We start from the raw sequence: 23,235 nt of genomic DNA, 5'->3' as shown, positions 1-23,235 counted from the left end.
GTTAACTTACTAGGTAACATCTTCAGTGGACCTCACCATAGGAAACATCACCAACCCAACGAAACCCGAACATATAAACAGAAAGCAGGAATTTTCAGCATTGCTTCGCATGAGGTCCACTGAAGGTGTAACCTAGTACGGTAACGAAACGTCTAGAAATTAACCTTTCAGCTCAGCGAGCAAACCTACATCCAAAACCTCAACCTGAGCTACAAATCTTCTCAAAACTCTATACAGTGTTATTTGATTGATATTAACCCTGTGATTGTGTTCCGTCCGCACTCCAAAGATTTCCCTGCTCTCTGCCCCAATCCTCACATTTTATTCCTATTTGTATCCTCATTGCCCATTTTCCCTCTTCCACATTCTCATTTTGCTGAAAATGTGCTTTATTGCAATGGACTAGTTGGCCAGCTTACCCATAAGAGAAAGAAAGTGCAAAGCATAAAGTGTCAGGTTGGAGCCACATGTATCTATCAGGTATATGGGTGTCAGATTCACTTGCCCAAAGAACTTCAATCAGACCAGTGCGTTCTTAAAGGACAAACTTTCATGGTCATTTATCCCCAATGTTAGCCCCAAATTAGATCCACTTGACTAAATTTGATAACTTGGCATGGACCTGTGACAACTCAATTGCCAGTTCAGTACTGCAGTTGCTACAATTTCCAAATCCAAGTGCACCATATCATTCTGAAACTCATCCTCGCCCAGAAGCATGACAATTAACTCAACTCTCGGATATTTCTTCCCAAAAGCTTTTATAAGCCATGAACAGCAACCCTTCTATCACTATGTCTGGATTTATTCCAACCTTTGTCCGGTTGCAACTTTAATCCTACACCATGGACTTTGGTCCTTTTCCAAGGATTCCATAATGACATAAAAATCCGACAGATTTAATTGTAGCAATGGAGGGAAGAGGATGTTGCCATTGAACACAGGGCAGCTTTCTGTACCATCAGCAAATTAAGCAAAGCCAAAAAGTCAGGCCAAATTTCCACAAAGAAATGTTGTGGATATTTTATTATAGAGTGTAAAATGCAAGTGTCAGTAAAATAAAAGGGATACATCTCTTTAACATGCTGCGCAGAGCTGTTTCTTTTTCTCTTTTTAAACCAGTCACACTTTCCAAAGTTAGACATTTCGAGCATTAATAGAAAAAAAATCAGTACAATTTGAACGGAATGTCCAGTAAACTTCAGCTCATTAAAAACAGAACCAAAGTCCCTGGTTATCTACACTGTTAACTGTACAAAGGCAAATACTACAAGTTAAACAGCTTCAACTTAATAACATCCCTTTTTTTAATCAACTTAATTTTTTTTCCACATACGTAATTAATACTAGGATTCATTCACTTGCTAAACATAATCATACATATTAGATCACACCACGTAAGAATAAGAATTAAAAAATAGTCATTAGAATGGCTCGTGAAGACTTTACCGAGTCCAAATTTGAGAGCGGTGTATACCAAACACAACCAACCATTTCTGTATTTTTTTTCATACTAAAAATAAAACCTGTACTTTTATTTAATTGTATCATCTTCTTGCGTCAGGCAATTACACAGACAGGTGCAATTTGACAGCCATAAAAAGAAGTGTATGATCAAGTCTTCAGCAAATTGGAGGCTCCTCTCAGACATGCTTACAGTCCAGGACTTTGAGGGGAGGTTGGGGTGGGAAGTGGGGGTGGCAGGCAGACTATAGTGCGAATGGTGGTGTTCTTCCATTACATCCACGTACAGATGTGCACCCTGCTGCTGTTCAATTTTCATTCAATTACAAAATGTGCCTAGATTTTTTTTTGTCTTTTTTTTAAATACATTTTTTAAATCCTCATCTTTGCTGACAGTCACCTACATAAAACATGTATTTTGGAAAAAAGTATTAAATTATTATTCACAGTTCTCATTTTCAACTCCTTATAAAAAGAAGTTTCTGTTGTGCTAACTTCTTTTTTCTTCTTTCCCCCTCCCTCCCCACACAGTAGAATTAATGGACCAGTACAAAAATTTACCAGTCCAACACAGTTTTGTATTTAGTGCCCACTCACATAGGGATGGAGGCACAGTTTCACAAAAGTGAGACATATTTTATATATATATATAATATATATTATATATATACTGTGGTCGTTAGTACCTTTCGGTCTGTGCTGTACAAAACCCCAGACCGACACCTGGGACTCGTATGTTGCCATTAACGAGCATCAGGATATGCAGTACCAGCACCAGTATTCCTACCCATCTATCATTGGGATGTATACAGTTCAACAATGCACCGTCTTTGAACCCCCACATCCACACTACTATTATACTTTAAAAACTTATCCTGTAGTGCTGATGATGTAGGAGAGTAATCTTCTTAAAAAAAATTAAAAAAACAGAACAAACCACCATTCGCATTTTAGCCTGTCCAAACCATGGTATCGGTTTAAGGGTCCCCGAGTGTTCAGTCACAACATCTGCACCCCTCAACTTCACTATTATTCCATTAATGGTAAATCTAGAAAGTTATCATAATAAGTATTTTTTCTAGTGTTCAGAAACAAAAGTATAAGTTTTTCTTCAAGGCGTCATAAATCTTTTTAACCTTTTATTAAAAAAGGCTCCACACCCATAATGATTCGAATGTCTTCACAAGGACATCAAATTATTGATCCTGCAACAGAAAAATAGTCAAAGTGAGTGCCAGAACACACAACTGCCAGGGCATGAGAATAGAGCATTGGGAAGGTCGGAAGAACTTGTGAGATCTTCAAGAAAATTTAAAAAACCTTCTCCCCTTTCTTCATTGTTGCTGGTAATGGTTTGTTAGGTACCCAGCTGCTCATCACGAGCCTAGCCAAGTGCTTCGGAGTGTGTCAGCCATATGAGATACATTACAATTCAATTGATTTCTCATCCAACACTGGCCACTGAAGGTCACCAGGAGCACATCACCAGGCTGCTTCTTTTTTTGTTTGCCCTGTTACACAAAGGCTAGGGAGACTTGTAGCAACTAAACCTCCACTGATCAGCTGAGACAGGCTAACTCTGCATAGGCCAGGAAGCTTCCTTCTCAGTATTACCATCACCCAGGTCAATATATTTACAGACAACCATAAGGTGCAAGTAAGTTCTCCATTCCTTGCATCATTACAGGTAAATGTTTCTAGATATTTAACATTGTGATAGGACTGGACGCACAGAGAAAAGCATTTGCTTCTGGGGAATCCCAAAATTTGCAGCTCGACATAAAAGACAGTCACAAGTAAATCCGATCAGGAGAAACCTCTTTACCTAAAAATGGCCAGAATGTGGAACTCGATACCGCAAGGAGTCGCTGAGTCTACTAGCTTGGATGGTCTTAGGGGAAAGCTGTACAACATGAGGGAGAAAGGAATAAGGTTATATTGGAATAAGGTATATTGAGCCTGTATCAGTGCTGTAAATCCTGTAAAACACTATTATCTTGGTAACTCAGGCAGATGATTCAGTTGGTAGCTGAACCATATTCATGTCAGGTTCAATCCTTGGGTCGTGTTGTAGAATAGAAGGACGTAGGGGCGGAGGTACATAATTCTTTGAAGTTTGTGCTACATATCGACGGGGTGGTTAAAAAGGCCTTTCATATGCTTGCCTTCATTGCTTAATCCTTTGAATATAGGAGCTTGGAAGTCATGTTGAGATTGTAAAAGACATTGGTGAACGTAGAGCATAGAACAATACAGCGTAGTACAGACCCTTCGGCCCTCAATGTTGCGCTGACCTGGGAAACCAATCTGAAGCCCATCTAACCCACACTATTCCATTATCATCCATATATTTATCCAATGACCATTTAAATGCCCTTAAAGTTGGAGAGTCTACTACAATTGTAGGCAGGGTGTTCCACACCCTTATTACTCTGAGTAAAGAACCTACCTCTGATACCTGTCCTGTTTTCTAACACCCCTCAGTTTTAAACTATGTCCCCTCATGCTAGCCATCACCATCTGAGGAAAAAGGTTCTCACTGTCCACTCTACCTAATCCTCTGATCATCTTACACACCTCTGTTAAGTCACTTCTTAAACATCTCTCTAATGAGAACAGCCTCAAGTCCCTCAGCTTTTCCTCATAAGACCTTCTCTCCATACCAGGCAACATCGTGGTGAGGCCTCTTTTGGAAAACTGTGTCCAGTTCTAGTCACCCAGTTATAGGAGGGATGTTATCAAGCTGAAGAGAGATCTACCAGGATGTTGCGGGTATGGAAGGTTTGAGTTATAAAGAAATGCTGAATAGGCTGGGACTTTTCTCACTGGAGTGTAGAAAGTTGAGGCAACCTGATATAAATTTATAAAACAATGAGTGTTATAGACAGAGTTAACCGTAGGTGTCTTTCCCTTGGGATGGAGGACTTCAAGGCTACAGGGCACATTTTTAAAGGTGTGAAGAGAGAGATTTAAAAAAGACACGAGAGGCAAACATTTTACACAAGGGTGGTTCACGTGTGGAATGAACTTCCTGAGGAAGTGCTGGATGAGGGCACAATTACAATGTGTAAAAGACATTTCGATAAGTACATGAATAGGAAAGCTTTGGAGGGGTATGGGCCAGGAGCAGGCAGGTGAGACTAGTTTATTGTGGATAAGGTTCAGCATGGACTGGTTGGACTGAAGGGTCTGTTTCGGTGTTATATGACTCAATTCTGGGGTAGTGGCAAAGATCATTAATAACTGGCCTCTTATGTGTCAGGAAGGGCAAAAGATGACAGCCAGAGTCACCTATTCATGGCGATGGACTGATCCTTATGGCTTGAAGTGCGTTGGCACTGCTAAGATCAGAACCATGTTGCTTGCTACCAATTTCTAGTAAGATGACAAATGACCAAGTGGACAGGATACTGGTGAATTTCTCATAAGATCCAAGGAATGGTATCCAGACAAGGAAGGGAAAATATCAGCAAAAGGAAGTTTAACAACATCATTCACTGAAACATAATTTAATTCAATAGATTAAAAATAAAAGCAGTAAAAAGCAGGATGTGGAAAGAGAAGGGACAAGGTAGATTGCCCTTCAATACAGATTGCTACAATCTTAAAAGTGATTTTACATAGCAAATGATGAACAAATTATAACCTCAAGTGTTGGTGATTTGAAGGGTAACTCCCGATTTCACTGCTAACATCGATGATTGTATGAAGCGAAAGTAAACTGGCTTCAGCCAAGTCCACTCCCTTCTGACATAACTGTTCAATGTTAACCAATTGGAAGGGACAGTTTATATTCACCCGCTCTGAACAAGTTTCAGCGCTAGATAGCACAACTTCAATCATAACAGTACTGTTACCATAATAAGCTATTCAACAGCAGGTCATCAAACACAATGACACTGAGCCAGAGGGAGATATAGAGTCATAGAGATGTACAGCATGGAAACAGACCCTTCGGTCCAACCCCTCCATGCCGATCAGACATACCAACCCAATCTAGTCCCACCTGCCAGCACCCGGCCCATATCCCTCCAAACCCTTCCTATTCATAGACCCATCCAAATGCCTCTTAAATGTTGCAATTGTACCACATTCTCTGGCAGCTCATTCCATACACGTACCACCCTCTGCGTGAAACAGTTGCCTCTTAGGTGTCTCTTATATCTTTCCCCTCTCACCCTAAACCTATGCCCTCTAGTTCTGGACTCCCCGAACCCAGGGAAAAGACATTGCCTATTTATCCTATCCATGCCCCTCAATTTTGTAAACCTCTATAAGGTCACCCCTCAGCCTCCGACACTCCAGGGAAAACAGCCCCAGCCTGTTCAGCCTCTCCCTGTAACTCAGATCCTCCAACCCTGGAAACATCCTTGTAAATCTTTTCTGAAACCTTTCAAGTTTCACAACATCTTTCCGATAGGAAGGAGACCAGAATTGCACACAATATTCCAACAGTGGCCTAACCAATGTCCTGTACAGCCGCAACATGACCTCCCAACTCCTGTACTCAATACTCTGACCAATAAAGGAAAACATACCAAACGCCTTCTTCACTATCCTATCTACCTGCCACTCGAAATGAGGGAGCTTGACCAACAGCACTGTCAATGAGGTATGTCTTTAAGGTGGAGACAGAGATAGAGAAGCGGAGTGATTTTGGGAGCAAATGTGATGGTGTGAGGCATAACTGAGCTTACCAGTGCCCTATTGCTCCCCACTGGGTATATTACTGCACCAGGGCTTTGTGGCACAATCACCATGGCAATGTTTAATGGGCACTATTTGCATACCTGATGACCAGGGGCCTGCCCTTGTTGTGTGGCTTGTCCATAGTACGCTGCTTGCTGTCGGTAATACTCTGCCCAGGCTGCACTGTAGTCAGGTTGTGAGCTCTGCTGTGGAGTCCCTTGAGCAGTTCCTGTGGCCTGAGCTGGTAAAGGGGAGGAGGAAAAGGGAGGAAGAGAGAAATAAGACAATAAATTATGCTGAATCTCTCAATAACATAAAATTGTAAAAGTTAGCATAATATGTCAGAAGAAACCAGAGCAGCAAATCAGAAAGACTTACAAATTTCTCCAAGTAATCAGCACAGAAGAGCAAATTAGGCAGGAAGGTCTTCAGAGATAGGGTAAAGGCGAAGGACGAGGGGGGGAGAAGGCGAAGGATGGCGGGGGGGGAATGGAGACAAAGGACGGGGGGGGGGGGGGATGGAGACAAAGGACGGGGGGGGGGGGGAAGGAGACAAAGGACGGGGGGGGGGGGGATGGAGGCAAAGGACGGGGGGGGGGGGGAGATGGAGGCAAAGGACGGGGGGGGGGGAGAGGCAAAGGACGGGGGGGGGGGGAGAGGCAAAGGACGGGGGGGGGGGAAGAGGCAAAGAGGGAGGCAAAGGACGGGGGGGGGGGGAGGCAAAGGACGGGGGAGGGGAGGCAAAGGATGGGGGGGGGGGGGGAGGCAAAGGACGGGGGGGGGGGGAGGCAAAGGACGGGGGGGGGGGGAGGCAAAGGACGGGGGGGGGGGAGGCAAAGGACGAGTGGGGGGAGGCAAAGGACGAGTGGGGGGAGGCAAAGGACGAGTGGGGGGAGGCAAAGGACGAGGTGGGGGGAGGCAAAGGACGAGGTGGGGGGAGGCAAAGGACGAGGTGGGGGGAGGCAAAGGACGAGGTGGGGGGAGGCAAAGGACGAGGTGGGGGGAGGCAAAGGACGAGGTGGGGGGAGGCAAAGGACGAGGTGGGGGGAGGCAAAGGACGAGGTGGGGGGAGGCAAAGGACGAGGTGGGGGGAGGCAAAGGACGAGGTGGGGGGAGGCAAAGGACGAGGTGGGGGGAGGCAAAGGACGAGGTGGGGGGAGGCAAAGGACGAGGTGGGGGGAGGCAAAGGACGAGGTGGGGGGAGGCAAAGGACGAGGTGGGGGGAGGCAAAGGACGAGGTGGGGGGAGGCAAAGGACGAGGTGGGGGGAGGCAAAGGACGAGGTGGGGGGAGGCAAAGGACGAGGTGGGGGGAGGCAAAGGACGAGGTGGGGGGAGGCAAAGGACGAGTGGGGGGAGGCAAAGGACGAGTGGGGGGAGGCAAAGGACGAGGTGGGGGGAGGCAAAGGACGAGGTGGGGGGAGGCAAAGGACGAGGTGGGGGGAGGCAAAGGACGAGGTGGGGGGAGGCAAAGGACGAGGTGGGGGGAGGCAAAGGACGAGGTGGGGGGAGGCAAAGGACGAGGTGGGGGGAGGCAAAGGACGAGGTGGGGGGAGGCAAAGGACGAGGTGGGGGGAGGCAAAGGACGAGGTGGGGGGAGGCAAAGGACGAGGTGGGGGGAGGCAAAGGACGAGGTGGGGGGAGGCAAAGGACGAGGTGGGGGGAGGCAAAGGACGAGGTGGGGGGAGGCAAAGGACGAGGTGGGGGGAGGCAAAGGACGAGGTGGGGGGAGGCAAAGGACGAGTGGGGGGAGGCAAAGGACGAGTGGGGGGAGGCAAAGGACGAGGTGGGGGGAGGCAAAGGACGAGGTGGGGGGAGGCAAAGGACGAGGTGGGGGGAGGCAAAGGACGAGGTGGGGGGAGGCAAAGGACGAGGTGGGGGGAGGCAAAGGACGAGGTGGGGGGAGGCAAAGGACGAGGTGGGGGGAGGCAAAGGACGAGTGGGGGGAGGCAAAGGACGAGGTGGGGGAAGGCAAAGGACGAGGGGGGGAGGGGGAGGCAAAGGTGAGATGGGGTGAGAGTGGCGAAGGAAACTAGGTAATGGAAGGTGAGTGCGAGGAGGTGAAAAAAAGAGGGACAACTTGAGAGGGAAGGTAGGAATAAACACACTAAGGGTTCGAAGGAGCAAATGAGAGACAGTTAGAGAAACAGAGCAAGTTGGGAAGATGGTTCCATTAGCAGGACAGACTAGGATGCAAGGGCACAGCCGCAAGCGTAAAGGGATGACCCTTTACAACTGAGATGAGGAGAAATTTGTCCAGCTCGAGAATGGTGAATCTATGGAATTCATAACCACAGAAGGCTGTGGAGGCCAGATCCCTGAGTATACTTAAGTCTTAAATAGATAGGTTCTTGATTGTTAAAGGGATCAAAGGTTACAGGGAGAAATTGGGAGAATGGGGTTGAGAAATTTATCAGCCATGATTGGTGGAGAAGAGTTGATAGGCTGAGTGGCCTAATTTTTGCTCCTATGTCTTACAGTCAAATTGAAGTGTGAGAGCTATCACAGTAAAGCATGCGAGAACTAGTGATCAAGAAAATGTGGGTGGGGGAAGAGAGAAGGAGGGAGGGGAGGGAGAGAGCGAGAGGGGGCGAGAGCGAGAGCGAAAACGGAGAACGACCAAAAGAACAAATGAAAAACTGACGGAATATAAACAGAAGTGCTGTGCGAAGTAACCCAATGAAGCAGTAACAACTGAGCACTCCACAACTTGATACAGTGCAAGAACAGGCAGTTTGTTCCATTAGAATTTGCCATGTTCTAATCAGAGCAGGTTAGCTGCATCCTCTCCATTTCTTGTCCTTTTTCATGCCTTCCAAACATGAATACTGGTGAGCATGCTACATACTTCACAAAGTAGTACTCAGGCATGAAAGACCACCTCAAATACCACTCTTTTCCCATATTCTCCCAATCTTCCTTGCAGGAAGAGAACTTTGCGTAGCTGCACACCAACACTGCCAGGATTAGTGATTCAAAGAAGAATAATGGTGCCCTGTTACTCCATTAGTATCAACAAATGTTTCTTCGACCCCAGATTGTGCTACAATTCGTTCAATTGTTACTAAAACGGCGTGGGTCATTTGTAGTATTTTAAACAGATCAGAAAACTTTCTTTAAAAACACCTTGCGTTTATGAAGCACATTGAAATGATCCCAGAACATCACAGGAACATAGTCAACCACTCAGACTCTTGAGTCTGTTCCACCATTTAATGAGATTATGGCTGGTCTGTGGCCTAATTCCATGAACCTGCCTTTGGCCCATATCACTTAATACCTGAGCTTAACAATAATTTAACTCAGATTTAAAATTAACAACTGGTCCAGCATCCACTGCCATTTGTGGAAGTGAGTTCCAAATATTTACTGTGTGTGAAAGTGCCTCTTAACATCTTTCCTTAACAGTCTGGCCCTAATCCTCAGAATATGCCCTCTAGGTCGAGAATCCCCAACCAATGGAAATAGTTTATCTTCATCATCCCAGTTTTTTTCCTTTTAAATATCTTAAAACTTCGATCAGATCACTCAACTTTCAAAATTCTACATAATACAGATCTAACCTGTATTATCTCTCTGCGTAACTGAACCCTTGAAGTCAAAGTTTCATTCTTGCAAACCTGCATTGCACTCTTTCCTAGGCCAAAAGATCCTTCCTTTAGGTTTAGGGCGCAGATCTGCTCACAGTACTCCAAGTGAGGTCTAACCAGGCTTTGGTAGAACTGTAGCAAAACTTCTGCAACCTTGTACTCCTGTCCAACTCAATTATTTTCTGTACCTGTTGTGACATTTTAAAGATCTATGCTCCTGAACCGCCCCCCCCCCCCCCCGCCCCTCAAGTCTCTTTGGGTATCCATGGTATTTAACTTTATACCATCTAGAAATTACCTGATCTATCCTTTCTTGGTCCAAAACGGACAACATTACACTTGCTTATGTTGAATCTCTACAGTACAGATAGGGGTCTTTTGGCCCATCTGGTCTGCACTGACCCTCTGAAGAGCACTCCACCCAGTCCCACCACTACCCTATCACCCTAACACTGTATTTACTATGGCTAATTCACCTAACCTGCACACCCCCATACACTATGGACAACCGAGCACGGCCAATCCACCTGACCTGCACATCTTTAGATTGTGGGAGGAAACCAGAGCACCCAGAGGAAACCTACATAGACACGGGGGGGGGAATGCGCAAACTCCACACAGACAGTCATCCAAGGCTGGAATCAAACCTGGGTCCCAGGTGCTGTGAGGCAGAAATGCTAACCATTGAGCCACCGTGTTGCCCTTAGTCTATCAATATCCGTTATAACTGTTCTCGAAATAATTACCTACATTACTACAATGGAAGGAACACAGATGTTGTTCACAGCAAGCTCCCACAAGCAACAAATGATAATGGGATAGATATCATATTATGATGTTGTTTGAGTAATATACATGGGCCGAGACACTGGAAGAACTCCTTCAATCCAAAACACTTCTTTAGAATAGTCGCACAAAATAGTTTATTTTTACCTGAGACAGCTGTTCAATAGATCATCTAAAGAACAGCACCTCATTCAGTACAAAATTCTCCTCAGTACTGCACTGTCAACCTTGATTTTTGCTCCCGTCTTTGATGGGACATTTGAACTGATATTGCTTAAGTAATAAAACAGTACTTCCTAAACCTTTTCAGATTGTGACCCCTGTAATGAGGCTTGAAAATTGTTGAGACTCCCTTAGTTGGATGTACTGGAGAAGACCTTTGAGAACACTGTGTGGGGTTACAGACATGGTGTCAAGTAATTCAGCTCCTAACCTTATTAGAAACTTGGTTGAAACATGCGCAAAAGTGCAGAACTCCAGAGGGGAGGTGAGCCTGACTGTATTTGACATAAAGGCTGCAATTGACCAAGTTTGGCATCAAGGAGCCCCAGCAAAACTCATGCCAATGCAAATCAAGCAAAATGCTTTGTTGCTTGGAGTCATACCTGGCAAAAAATAGATGATAGTTGCGGTTGTTTGAAGTCAGTCACCTGTACCCCAAGACATCAGTGCAGGAGTTAAGGGGAGTGTCCTGGACCCAACTATCATCAGTTGCTTCATCAGTGACCATCCCTCCATTATAAGGTCAAAAATGGTGGATGTTTGCCAGTGGCTGCACAATGTTCATTACCATTCACAATTCACCAGACACTGAAACAGTTCACGTCCAAATGCCACAAACCTGGCCAATGTCCAAACTGATAAGTGGTAAGCAACATTCATGCCACGCAAGTGCCAGGCAATGACCAATGCCAACAAAAGTGGATTTAAGATGATAAGGCATAGAAGCAGAAATCAGGCCATTCAGCCCATCAAGTCTGCTTCACCATTCAATCGTGGCTGATAAATTTCTCAACCAGATTCTCCCGCTTTCTCCTCGTAACCCTTGATAATCAAGAATCTCAGTTTTAAATATATTCAATGAACTGGCTCCACAGTCTTCCATGGAAATGAATTCCATGGAGTCACCACTCTCTAGCAGAAGTAGTTCCTCCTTATCTCCGTTCTAAGAGTATGTGCAAAACTGCACATAATACTCCAAATGTGGTGAGACCACAGCTTTATAAAGACTCAGAAGTACATCCTTGCTTTTATATTCAAGTCCTCTCAAAACAAGTGCCATCATTGCATTTGCCTTCCTAATTACTGACGCAACTTGCAAGTTTACCTTGAGAGAATCCTGGACTAGAACTCCCAAGTCTCTTTGCACTTCAGACATCTGAATTTTCTCTCCACTTAGAAAATAGTCCATTCCTCTATTCTTCCTACCAAAGTGCATGACCTCACACCTTCCCATGATGTGTTCCATCTGCCACTTCTTCACCCACTTTCCTAATCTGTCCAAATCCTTCTGCAGCCTGCCTGCCTCAATGCTCCCTGTCCGCTATCTTTGTATCAACTGCAAACTTAGCCAAAATGCCCACAGCTTCTTCATCTACATAGTTAGTGTATAAAGTGAAAAGTTGCGGCCCCAACACAGCCTTGCAGAACACCATTTGTCACCAGCTGCCATTCTGAGGAGGACCCTTTTACTCTCACTCTCTGCTTTCTGCCAGACTGCCAAGCTTCTATCCATGCCTTGATATCCATACCTTGCCTCTGACACCATGGGTCCGTATCTTACTCAGGAGCCTCCTGGTGCAGCACCTTGTCAAAGGCCTTCTTGAAGTACAGGTAGATAACATCCTTGATCTAGCATGCTCGTTACTTCCTCAAAGATTTAACTATACCCCCTTGACATTCAATGGCAATCCCTCACTACTGGAATCCTGAGGGTTACCACTGACCAGAAACTGAACTAACTATTAATAAACTACAAGAGCAGGCCAGAGGGTAGGAATTCTGCAGCAAGTAACTCATCTCCCAACTCAAAACTTGACTACCATCTACAGGGCACAAGTCAAGGGTGATTGAATACTCAATCGCATGGCTGAATGCAGTTCCAACAACATTTAAGCAACCTGACACATCCAGACAAAGTAGTTTGCCTGGCTGGCATCACAAAAATTTACACTCTCCATCACTGATACCCAGTAGCTGCAATTTGCAACATCTACAAGATGCACTGGAGAAATTCACCAAGGTTCCTTAGACAGCACTTTCTCAGCCCACGACCACTACGATTCAGAAGGATAAAGGCAGCAGATAATTGAGATCACCAGTACCTGCGAGTTTCCCTCCAAGCCACTCACCATCTTGATTTGGAACTATATTGTTATTCCTTCACTGTCACTGGGTCAAAATTCTGGAATTTGTCTCCTTACAATACTGTGGGTGCCCCTACACCTAATACACTGCAGCAATTCAAGAAGCCTTGTTGCTACCTGGTAGGTAGCAACAAGGGATGGCCAATAAATGCTGACCCAGTCATCAAAACACTCATCCCCAAAATGAATTTCAAAGGAGTAAAACGCGATTCCCAAGCCTGACAGTATAGTGATTCAAGTGTTACTGATATTTTTCGAAAGAACATACAATGTTTTGTCATCAACTGAATTCAAACCTAGGTAAGGGAGACAAAATTCAGCTTATTCCACCATTTACTGCAGATTATATCTGGGTGAAAGTGCACAGGATAAAGGGAAACAGACTTGTTTAACTTAACCTGAGATTGTTATAAATCACAGCAGGATGCAATTGCCAAAGTTCCTCTGATCTCATACAATACTCACACCTTTACGATGACTAGTGGGAGTTGACTAATCAATCAATTTGAGTGGTTCCCCTTTATGTTGGCGGATCAACTAGAGGTTTACCTTCAGTTACCTTGTCAATAATATTCAGTAATGCTGAAATCGATGGTCATGGAAAGCTTCTATCTTTTTGGTTCTGTCCACTCATTCCCTTGGAAAACCCAATAAAACTATCTTGCCAACACTACATTGCAGGGTTTAGTTAATGACTGAGATCATCACTGGAGAAAACAAAAAGGTTCAAGTGGGTATGCATTTGGGGGGAAAAAAAGGCTTTAAAAACTACATTTCTCATGCCAATCTTCCCAGTCACCAGGTAAGTTTCACATGAACAATATGATTGGCTAGCACGCTAGTTAGTCAGTGTCTACCTTCGGCTCTTACACATACCTACCTCCTGTTAACCACTAATTGCACCATAAAAATGACAAATACAGAACAGAATGATCAATTCTACCATGTAAAAGTCCTGTTTATTTTGAAGCAATCTTAACTAATGCAACGCAATATATTTTGGATACATGGTTGTGTGGAAAATGAAAACCTGACTTCCTTTAAATGATCTTTTTGGTAGCTTTTTATTCCAATCCTTTTGTTCCATGCTCATACTGTAACAGTTATCCAATTAATTTAATTCCAGTTGTTTTCCATCCCTCCAAAGATGTGATGCATATGTAGATAGCAAATTGCATCCTTGGATTGACATTCATTTTGATACATAAGTATTTCCTACAAGTATTACAGTTTCTTTCTTCAAAATCAGAGCAGAATGTCAATCAAGGGAAGTGCAGACAACAACCTGCCAACTATGTGCTTGTGATTGAATTCAGTCTGGTTTACACATACTGGACCACTTTGATTCAGCTGCCTAGGAAGAACACATGCAAATTAATTTAAGGTGACTGTGAGTACAGTCCTGTCAAAACTCTTTCATGCCTCTGTTCAAACATCCCATTTTCTTGCTACTTATTTTGATAAGACTATTATATGAATATAATACTTATTCTAAGGCTGCTATATAGTTACAGATCTTAAAGCTGACACATCAGAACAAATGAAATAAAATACAACATTCAAGTCTCATAGCCCAGAAAATGAACGATTTTCTCAATTCCTATTACAGAGTTTGAGGAGAAGCTTTTAGCATTTTTCAATAGCTGTAGAAATGGAGCTATATCATTTGTGAAGAGACAGCTGTGGGACATAATAGGCCAAATGGCCTCCCTTTAGACTGAGGTTTCATTATATCTTTAATGTAGAGAGTTTCAAGGAGTCTAGCAGTGTAATTATATGGCTATTGAAACGAAGAAGGTATTAAGAGTGGCAACTAGATGTCTGGCTAAATAAGTAGGTATTTTGGATCGTCTCAGAGAATGTGGAGAAAAGGATGAATTTAGAGAAGGAAAGCTGGAATATTGGGCCTAAAAAGCTGGATGGACAGCTACTGGCTGTTGGGCAGGAGTATGAGAGGTTGGAGTTGGAAGAAATGATCATCTATGGATGTTTGAAGGCCTGGAGGTGAACATACAGCTGGGAGAGATAACATCACGAGACACTTCAAAACAAAAGACGGAGTATTTTACATCACAGCTAGAGAAAGAAGTACCCAATGCAAGTCAGCAGATATAAGAATTCTAGGTGAGCAAGGTAGCAAAAGGGCAGCAAGTTTATAGCTGTAGTTTGTAGACCATGGGGAATGGATTGTCAGCCATGAGACCATTGAACAGTCAAATCTGGTAGCACTTAAGAGTTCCAAATGATGGGTTCAGGTAGAATCAAGCAATGCTACTAAAATCGATAGCTTTTGCAATGGGGAAGATATGGAGTCAGAAGCTCAGTTTGGGATGGATAAGATGCTGAGATTGCAAATGTGGTTTACGAGAGATAACTGGAGGGGAGGGTCTGTTATTTGTGCAAGTTTGCAATGGAAATAGAGAATAATGGAAAAACGTTACAGCTCTTACAATCTATGGAATGCACCAAGTAAATAATCAACCCGAGAGTTCCAAAAGTGCAACTAGATCATGATAAATAGGTGACTGTCATAAAGGTCAACAAAAAGCGACAATGATCCCAACATCCTCATTTTCAATTAATTGATGGTGCAAATGTGAAAAAACATCATTATTTTTGGAGCTGAAAGTAACTGAAGAATGGTTATAAAATTCTTGCCTTCTGCCTAAACACAGCTGGTTATGGTGCAGAATACCAAAGAAAAAGGATATGGGTTAGAAAAGGGGCACATAGGTACTGTGACCAAGTCAGCAAATGTGTACAACAGGTCAAAACTTAGCAATGTAATTTTATCATATCATGCCTGGGGGGAAAACAAACTTAGATCTTTCATGTTTAAAATGCTAAACAAAAATCATAAAAGTTACCAACAAGCTGATACTGCTAACCTTTTAGTTGCTGTGTGGCAGGGAGTAAAACCAAGATCTTCTGGAGGACAATTACCTCAAAACAATGGGTCAATTGGAGATTCTGGTGGGCTTGTTGATAAAGGTGCATGGATTAGCAATCTGTTCTATTTGGGGCAGGAAAAGAAACGGGCCACAGGTTGATGCTGAAATCATATTTAGCTGCTTTATCAGCGTCCATGGAGGAAAGGATGAGAGGAAGGGAAAGAAAGAAAAACATCCTACCTGTAAATGCAGTTTTTCAATTATTTTTGGAAAACCCAAAATAAGCTCCCTTTTGTTTCGGACCTGCATCATTTACAAAATGGATGCGCTTTCTCGGGGGTGCATTTATACAATGAATTCATATATGATGCTCTTTAATATGAATCATGCTATTGTCAATAAGCACCATGAATGGTAAATACTTGACTCATACAATTCCATTATGGTCAGGCATGGATCTCATGACTGAGATTTTACAAATCAAATTTTTTGCCAGTCACCATATTGGTAAATTCAAATCAAGTAGTGATTAGAGACTGAATGCAAAAAAGTGGATCAAAATAAAATCAAAAACAAATACAGAGGTAGCTTGAGTACAATTGACCCTCATAAGTATAGAAAGTGTCCTTATTTGCCCAAAACCTTTGAGAATGATAAAGAACAAACAGAACCAAATCAAAAATGACTAGATTTGTTTCAAGGTACAGCCGTAGCCTTGACATTGCTTGACCTCCATTGCACTTATTAAATGCCTTGAATTGTAATTGGAGCTGCTCTGCATTGGGTGAGCCAAAAAAGACAAAGATATTCACTTTCAAGAACACAAATTTGTAGTTATAGCATACCTTAATACCCTCAATGTCCCACATTCACAGGCAATGACATATTCCCAAAGTACAGTTATTGTTGAATTGACAAGTCCCACAAATAGCAAGTGAGACCAATGGGCAGTTTGTTTTTGTCTCTTGGGTGCTGTAGCTTGAAGTAGGAATATTGGGCAGGAAACTGGGAGATTCCCTGCTCTTCTTTTATAATTTTCTACAGTCACCTCAACAGGGACTTCATTTTAATATTTCATCCAGAAGACAGAATTCCAACAATTCCGTACTCCTTGAATTGACCAGTGTCAAACGAGCTGCAATTATGGTTTGGGCCCACAATGGGCCTCAAGCAGAGTGTGTTGACAACTTAGTCAAACTGATGATTGTCTCAGTTAATACTCCTTTTGCCTTTGATACTTCAAGCAAGTTCAGATCCCTCTTCTGCTGTTCTACAATATCCTTCATCAGCTCAGTAATAGAATACTGCAGCTCTGCTCAACAGGACACAAAGAAAAGCCATCATTGCTCAACTAAACCCAAGCAACGTGATAGGAGGATGATTTACCTCACAGCTGGCTCTCCATATTTAAGAGATGTGACTGGGCTGTTTGTCCTCTAAGTTTATGAGCATGAACACAGCAGGTGCTAAAGCAAGTCCTCCTTAAGTAGTGCTATATCACAACCTCCTATCAATTCAAAACGTCTACAGACAATCAGTGGCAGTGCTCTAGGCAGTGCTTCAATAAGTGGAACTACTGTCTTCCAGACAGAACTATTGGCTGCAATACCATTCCCTTTAATCAAAAACATCAATGCAAAATTTACTTCTCATGATGGTTGTCACCTAGATGAAGCTTTCCAATCATTTCATCAATTAAAAAAAAAACTACAATATATAAAGCTATGAAAACTAAATCTACACCTTCAGGAGATAATGTACAATATCAACCACCTTAATGAGGTTGTACATGAAGTAGGTCTAAAGACATAGTTGATTAAAAAACTTGCAATTTTCCATTTTAGCAAATTCAAATCCTCTGACAATTTACTTAGCAAATCTGCAATTGAAATTATTTCTTTGAGTATTCTGCCCAATTTTGGCCCCATGTTCTATGCCTGCAATCAACTAGGAGTACAGGTTCAGTCTTTACTCTTCATAAAAATCTGAGCGCTAGTTATTTAAAAGCTTACCTCAATCAAATCTGACAAAATTCCATTTACCTAAATAAACAGATTGTTCATCAGCTGAGAAACTGCATATTTATGCCCTAACCAATGATGTCCTATACCTGCTACCAGGTTACAAGATTTTAAAACACACAATACACTAGATATTAAAAAATTGGAACAATCGGTGCATACCTATTGATGCACATCTGAAACCCTTGGTAGAGATCAGCAAGTAACAAGCTTTTCAGGATAATAAAACATGGAGATAATTTTATACCAGATGTTTCCATTCAGCAACGTGACAGTGTTACAGCAGATGAAGCACTCTGCTGATAATGAGGTCACAACCCATAGATGGTTCATGGGGATTACATTTATGAACCACATAATAGCGGACTGCCTGTGTGAACAGCCACAATTCAACAATGGGCCCATTGTACATGAACATCCTACCCTTAAACAGTAATTTGAAATGGGGGTACATTAGCAATTAAGTACAATTCTCCCTATTTCTACTATTCACCAAAAACACCTCTTCATTTCGGTGAATTTTTAATGTTATCATACAGCAGCAGCTCCTTAGCACTGAGTGAAATAACCTCCAATTAAGAAGCTTGTTTTATTGTGAAGTGATGACCTGGTAGATCCAAGACTTGGTAAAAATTTATCAAGTTCAACCAGTATCACAAAAATTTCACAAATGTGTGGGGGCTGGAATTGTCAACCAGCTGGACAATGTTAAAAGAGGCACTCAGATGCTTATTGCTCAGGAAATCTTGAAAACCCCAATTTAACATGTGTCATGCCTATAATTATACCATGCAAGCTGACAAGTAACCATTGCATCCTATTTTGGAGAGCTACTTTAACAGATTGAACAAATTCACCATTTAATTGCGTGCGGTAGTTTGGGCCATGAGAAACGACCAGTTGTTTCTGACCAGCTCAAGCATGGAGCTTGCACATAAACTATTAAAATGACAAGATCAGAGACCCACAAATTGTCCTCCACAGGTGTTTAAAAACAAGGCTACAGAATAGCTTTAAAATACAGCACTACACGGCATTTGAGAGAAAGGAATGCCCATGAAATACACTTAGTGCAAAGTGCTCATAGGGGTTGTGGATGCACGGTTTATCACAAAAAGACAGATAAGCTACTGTGTAAGTGCAAGCGACAAAACTACATAAGATAATGCTAGGCAGAAGAAATTTCTCAGCATAAGACAAGAATCAGAATTTGTTGCTGCATAGTGGTAACTTTTTGAAAAAACAAGCTAAAGAAATGTCAGCAGGGGTATACAGCAATTAATTCAGTAAAATGAAACTAATCCCGTGGATACCATTATTAACGGCTAAGGATTATAGCAACACTATTGTTCCAAGCCTCTCATTTAAACTGCCTCGGGCAGGTCCCTGTGCAACGGATTTCAGTGTTCACTTATGCCAAGGACGAACAAGATTTTAAACTGCAAATTTAAAAAACAGCTCAGGAACATCTTGCAATCCAAAATAAGTTCCCTTGAACCAATCACAGCTATAATGACCAAGTTTATTTGCAAAGTGATCATTTTTTTCATACAAGCAGAAAGGCTATCTTAGGTGGGACAGATGCCATAGTTAGATACAATGCTGACTTTAGCAATAGCAATTAGGGGCAGGAGCACTACTACTCAATTCATTTGGGGTGCATTAAACAAGAGATAAATAGACAGAAATATCAACAGTCCCAACCCAAGAGCACCAAACAGATTTGACATGGGATTGTTAGTCTTGTAATGCTCAGATTCCTCATCAGGCAGGGTAGAAAAGAGCTTGGATTTGAGAAGAGGATGTGGAGTGACAAATACAAAAAGATAGCACACAGGAGTTTCTACCTGCGCACAAAATCCAACAACTCACCCCCTTAAGTAATAGTCTCAAAACTGCACGTTGGGGTGGAGATGCTATGAAAGGAGCAAGGAATTTATCGTGCATTTTTCTACATTGCCAACTACACCAGGAGGATATTTAAAAGTCAGCATCTTTTAGAAGCTTTTAAGGATTTAAAGGAAAATAATCATACAGCACCTGAGAAGCACAGCAACGTTACACAAAACCTCGGAGCTCCGAAGTACGAGAGGGGCACTTAAGGATTCCCTAACAGTAAAATCAGTACCAAGAGAGAAGAATCAAGCTCCTTCTTTCACCAATCATATTTTGTACATTTCAGTCAGCAGCATGCTGCAAAATATCCTGCATTAGAAGGCACCACAACTCTCCCCAGACATTTTCTTGCAGTTGGCTTGGAAATGAAATTCACAACCTCAGTAATGCAGCTTACAGACAGAATGCTTCAAAATTCAGATCAGAAAGAAAAAAATGTAGTACAATCTATGCAATTTCAACTAATTAAAGTAAAATGATTAAAAGGAAAATGGTGGGTCTAAATAATGTAACTGTTTCTAAGAGCAAGCACACGCTTTTGGCACAATGCACAGTGTGGTCAATTGGTCACCTCCTGTGTTATCAGATTCCAAGGATTGGGAGCGACATCAAATTTTTTTCCCTTACCCTCTACTTGACTTATCTTGTGGATCAACTTCTTCAGGTTTCACCATGTCACTGCCTGAACAATGAGCATCAATGGCTAAATGGATCACAATCTGTCGCAATCAAATCCAATCCTACTATTAACCTACCTTCGCATTTTCAGTAGAAGGATATGAAAAGACAGTCAGGAACTGGAATCTTGACTGATATTCCCTGTCCTAACTGGGAAGGGCAGTGTTAATCTTAAAGTCAATTCTAGTGCTACTTAGATGACTTTCCCAGTCTATACGGCCTGTCAAAACGTAGTCACCGGTGGGGAGGAAGCTTCAGTTCAAATAACTTTTATACTGTAATTCAAATTACCTGGAAATTAATTGAGATTTAAATTTCAAAAAGATCAATTAATGACTCCTTCAATATGCACAGAATAAAGCATTTCATAAAACTGGACGTGAAAATGCATCATGTCAAATGGACAAGATTCCTGCATAGAAACTAAGTTACATTGTATTACTTGTAAAAACAATGCACAGTGTAGTTCAAATTCTTGAGTCAACAGTTAGTTTTTAAACAAACTAGATAGATACTTTCCATATTTACATCCTTTTGTTTTGGTCACACTTTTGTAATCCCATGTGTACATTTTAAAAATTTAATCTCTCAATTTGGGAATTAGCTAAGTCAAAGTCTAAATGACACTGGTGCAAACTTATTGGATCTGTGGTTCATCTCAGTGACGATCATGCTGCAGAAAGAAATTGTTAAAATGTGCCACGGAAGACCGTCAAGCTCTTGATGTAGAAGTTAATTAGAAATGGCTCCAATTCCAGCTTTTAGTTTTCAAGTTCCTTTTATCCTGCGCATGTTCACAACAGGGCTCTTCAGGAAGGTGGCTAGCATTTGGCCTCAGGGCACTGCAAGGCCATCTTAAATCACAGACAGACAATATCAACAGCCAGGAGATGGCACAAGTCACCAGCAGGCGTGGACCCCAGCAGCAACCACAAAAAAACCTCCACTTCAATAGCTCAGGAATCCGTTTCCCTGCCTTTTAAAGAGCTTGCAGTGCTGCTTTGACCCTGAAGGGCTTCTGTCCTTCACACAGACTACAAATGGCATTAAAGAGGCAGGGGGAGGGAGCATTTAACATAAAAGACTGGAGGAGGACAAGGAAAAAAAAAGGAGAGACTTGGCCACAGTCATAGGACAAGACCCTTTGAAAAGGAAGGTCAGGACCAACTACAGGTTCCACCTGCTATAGATGACAAAAGATCCTTCATGCTTTTTCATTTCAAAACAGAACTTTAATATTCAACAAGTTATTGATTCAGAGTCAATGAAACATGAAATACTATGGAGTTTAACCCATGTTTACAGTGCAGAGAATGGGGTCATTCAAAATATGTCCACACTTGCCTTTAGAAACATACCTGACTTAAGATTTTAATAGTTCAAAAAGATAATTATCATTGCTACCTAGATAAAACAAACAGCAGGCAAAGATTAAAATCTCAAGATGTGTAATTATTAAAAGCAAGATATTTGTGCACCATAAAATCAACTTGGAATTGATGGGTCCACTTTAAGACAACATGGAATTGTCCAAAGCACGGCAAACTACACACATATTAAATCTTTATGTCAAAGCCATTACGATCCTAATTCCTTATGGCCTGATCAGCTGATCACCGAATGAAATGTCTTGAACCAACACCATCAGGGGATTTCTGTGTCATATTCACTCCACCATTACATAGGTGAGTTGAACAGTCATACACAACAAGACCACTGAACTACAAATCTTCCAACAACCAAAAATATTAATGAAAAGTGATGAATGTACAGCTTCCAACAAGTTTTCCAATTCCCGCAATAAACTGGAATAACTTTCACCGAAATAGAAAAGGTTTACGAGAGCTCATAGGGTCACGTTATGATAGTTTGGATGAGGTAAATCTAGAAAAGTATTCCATTGCTTGGAAGTTAGTAACTAAAGGGCATAAATTTAAGATCACAAGAAAACGGATGAAGGGAGAGATTAGGTGAACTGGACTGCTATCAGGTAGAGCTGAAAATGTGTTGCTGGAAAAGCGCAGCAGGTCAGGCAGCATCCAAGGAACAGGAGAATCGGCGTTGCGGGCATAAGCCCTTCTTCTGCTATCAGGTAGAGCTTCAGAACACAATGTGCCACTATAAATAGATGAAAACAAAATTCAAAACTTTGATCAAGAAAAAAATGAAGTTTGCAGGGAAAAGAACAAAGAAATTGAACCAAATGTGGTACAGAGTTCCTCCACCTGTCTGTAAATTGGATTTTAACACAAATAAAATTTACATGTAACATCATTTGATCGGCCATTTTACAGACAGCCCTAACAAAAGTTGGGAAACAAACTACACAATGATAAAAAAAAACTCCCATCTACCAAACCACCACCCAGTATGTGGGCTCTTGTCCCCTTCTCTTTTAAAGTTGGAAACTTATACTCTTACTGCTCTACTGCTTTAGATGTCACATATGCATACTCTACAAGCTGTCAAATGTAAAAGGCATTTATTTGTATTTTTAAATGCAATGGTTCTTTTTGCTGCTAGATGATTAAGCCAAAACTACTGAGCTTGCAAAGCATTAACCTCTCAGCACAACTGCAGCAATGTGTGGGACTGTGGTGACAAAATGGCAAAGGAAGGAAAAGCATAATGGCTTCTGAAGGCATCAAATCCCAACCCAAGAAATATTTTCCAACATATCTGGAACTGCCGTAACGGAACAGCCCCCACCACTGCCATCTTTTTTCCACCAGTCAGATAAACAATGTTGTGCTCTGCTGCTGACTTATATCTGGCTAATGATCTGCATGTAGTTTGTTGCTGCATCAGCACTGTAGAGTCAACTGTGCATGTAAATAAGGCAGGTCGCACAACATG

The 23,235-nt window shown here is 42.2% G+C and overlaps 1 protein-coding gene across 7 annotated transcripts in view; it reads right to left on the bottom strand.

The window, feature by feature from the left end:
* Nucleotides 1-987: 987 nt before the first annotated feature.
* The window catches only part of fubp3 (far upstream element (FUSE) binding protein 3), a 109,176-nt gene continuing 86,928 nt past the window's right edge, over nucleotides 988-23,235 (bottom strand). For 3 of the 7 annotated variants that reach the window (XM_043720414.2, XM_087998300.1, XM_043720418.2), the window contains exon 18: nucleotides 22,331-22,497. In XM_043720414.2, coding sequence (XP_043576349.1) covers nucleotides 22,346-22,497 — 152 coding nt within the window. In that variant the 3' untranslated portion in view covers nucleotides 22,331-22,345. Of the gene's footprint in view, nucleotides 2,670-3,289; nucleotides 3,368-6,254; nucleotides 6,395-22,258; nucleotides 22,498-23,235 lie in introns of those variants that run through there. The other 4 variants (XM_087998296.1, XM_087998299.1, XM_087998301.1 and 1 more) reach the window with 3 other exon arrangements.

The sequence above is a fragment of the Chiloscyllium plagiosum genome, unplaced genomic scaffold (genome assembly GCF_037043375.1).
Source record: "Chiloscyllium plagiosum isolate Xiang-an unplaced genomic scaffold, Cpla_swu_hap1 HiC_scaffold_21, whole genome shotgun sequence".
Lineage (NCBI taxonomy): Eukaryota > Metazoa > Chordata > Chondrichthyes > Orectolobiformes > Hemiscylliidae > Chiloscyllium > Chiloscyllium plagiosum.
This window is presented reverse-complemented; position numbering and strand designations above follow the sequence as displayed.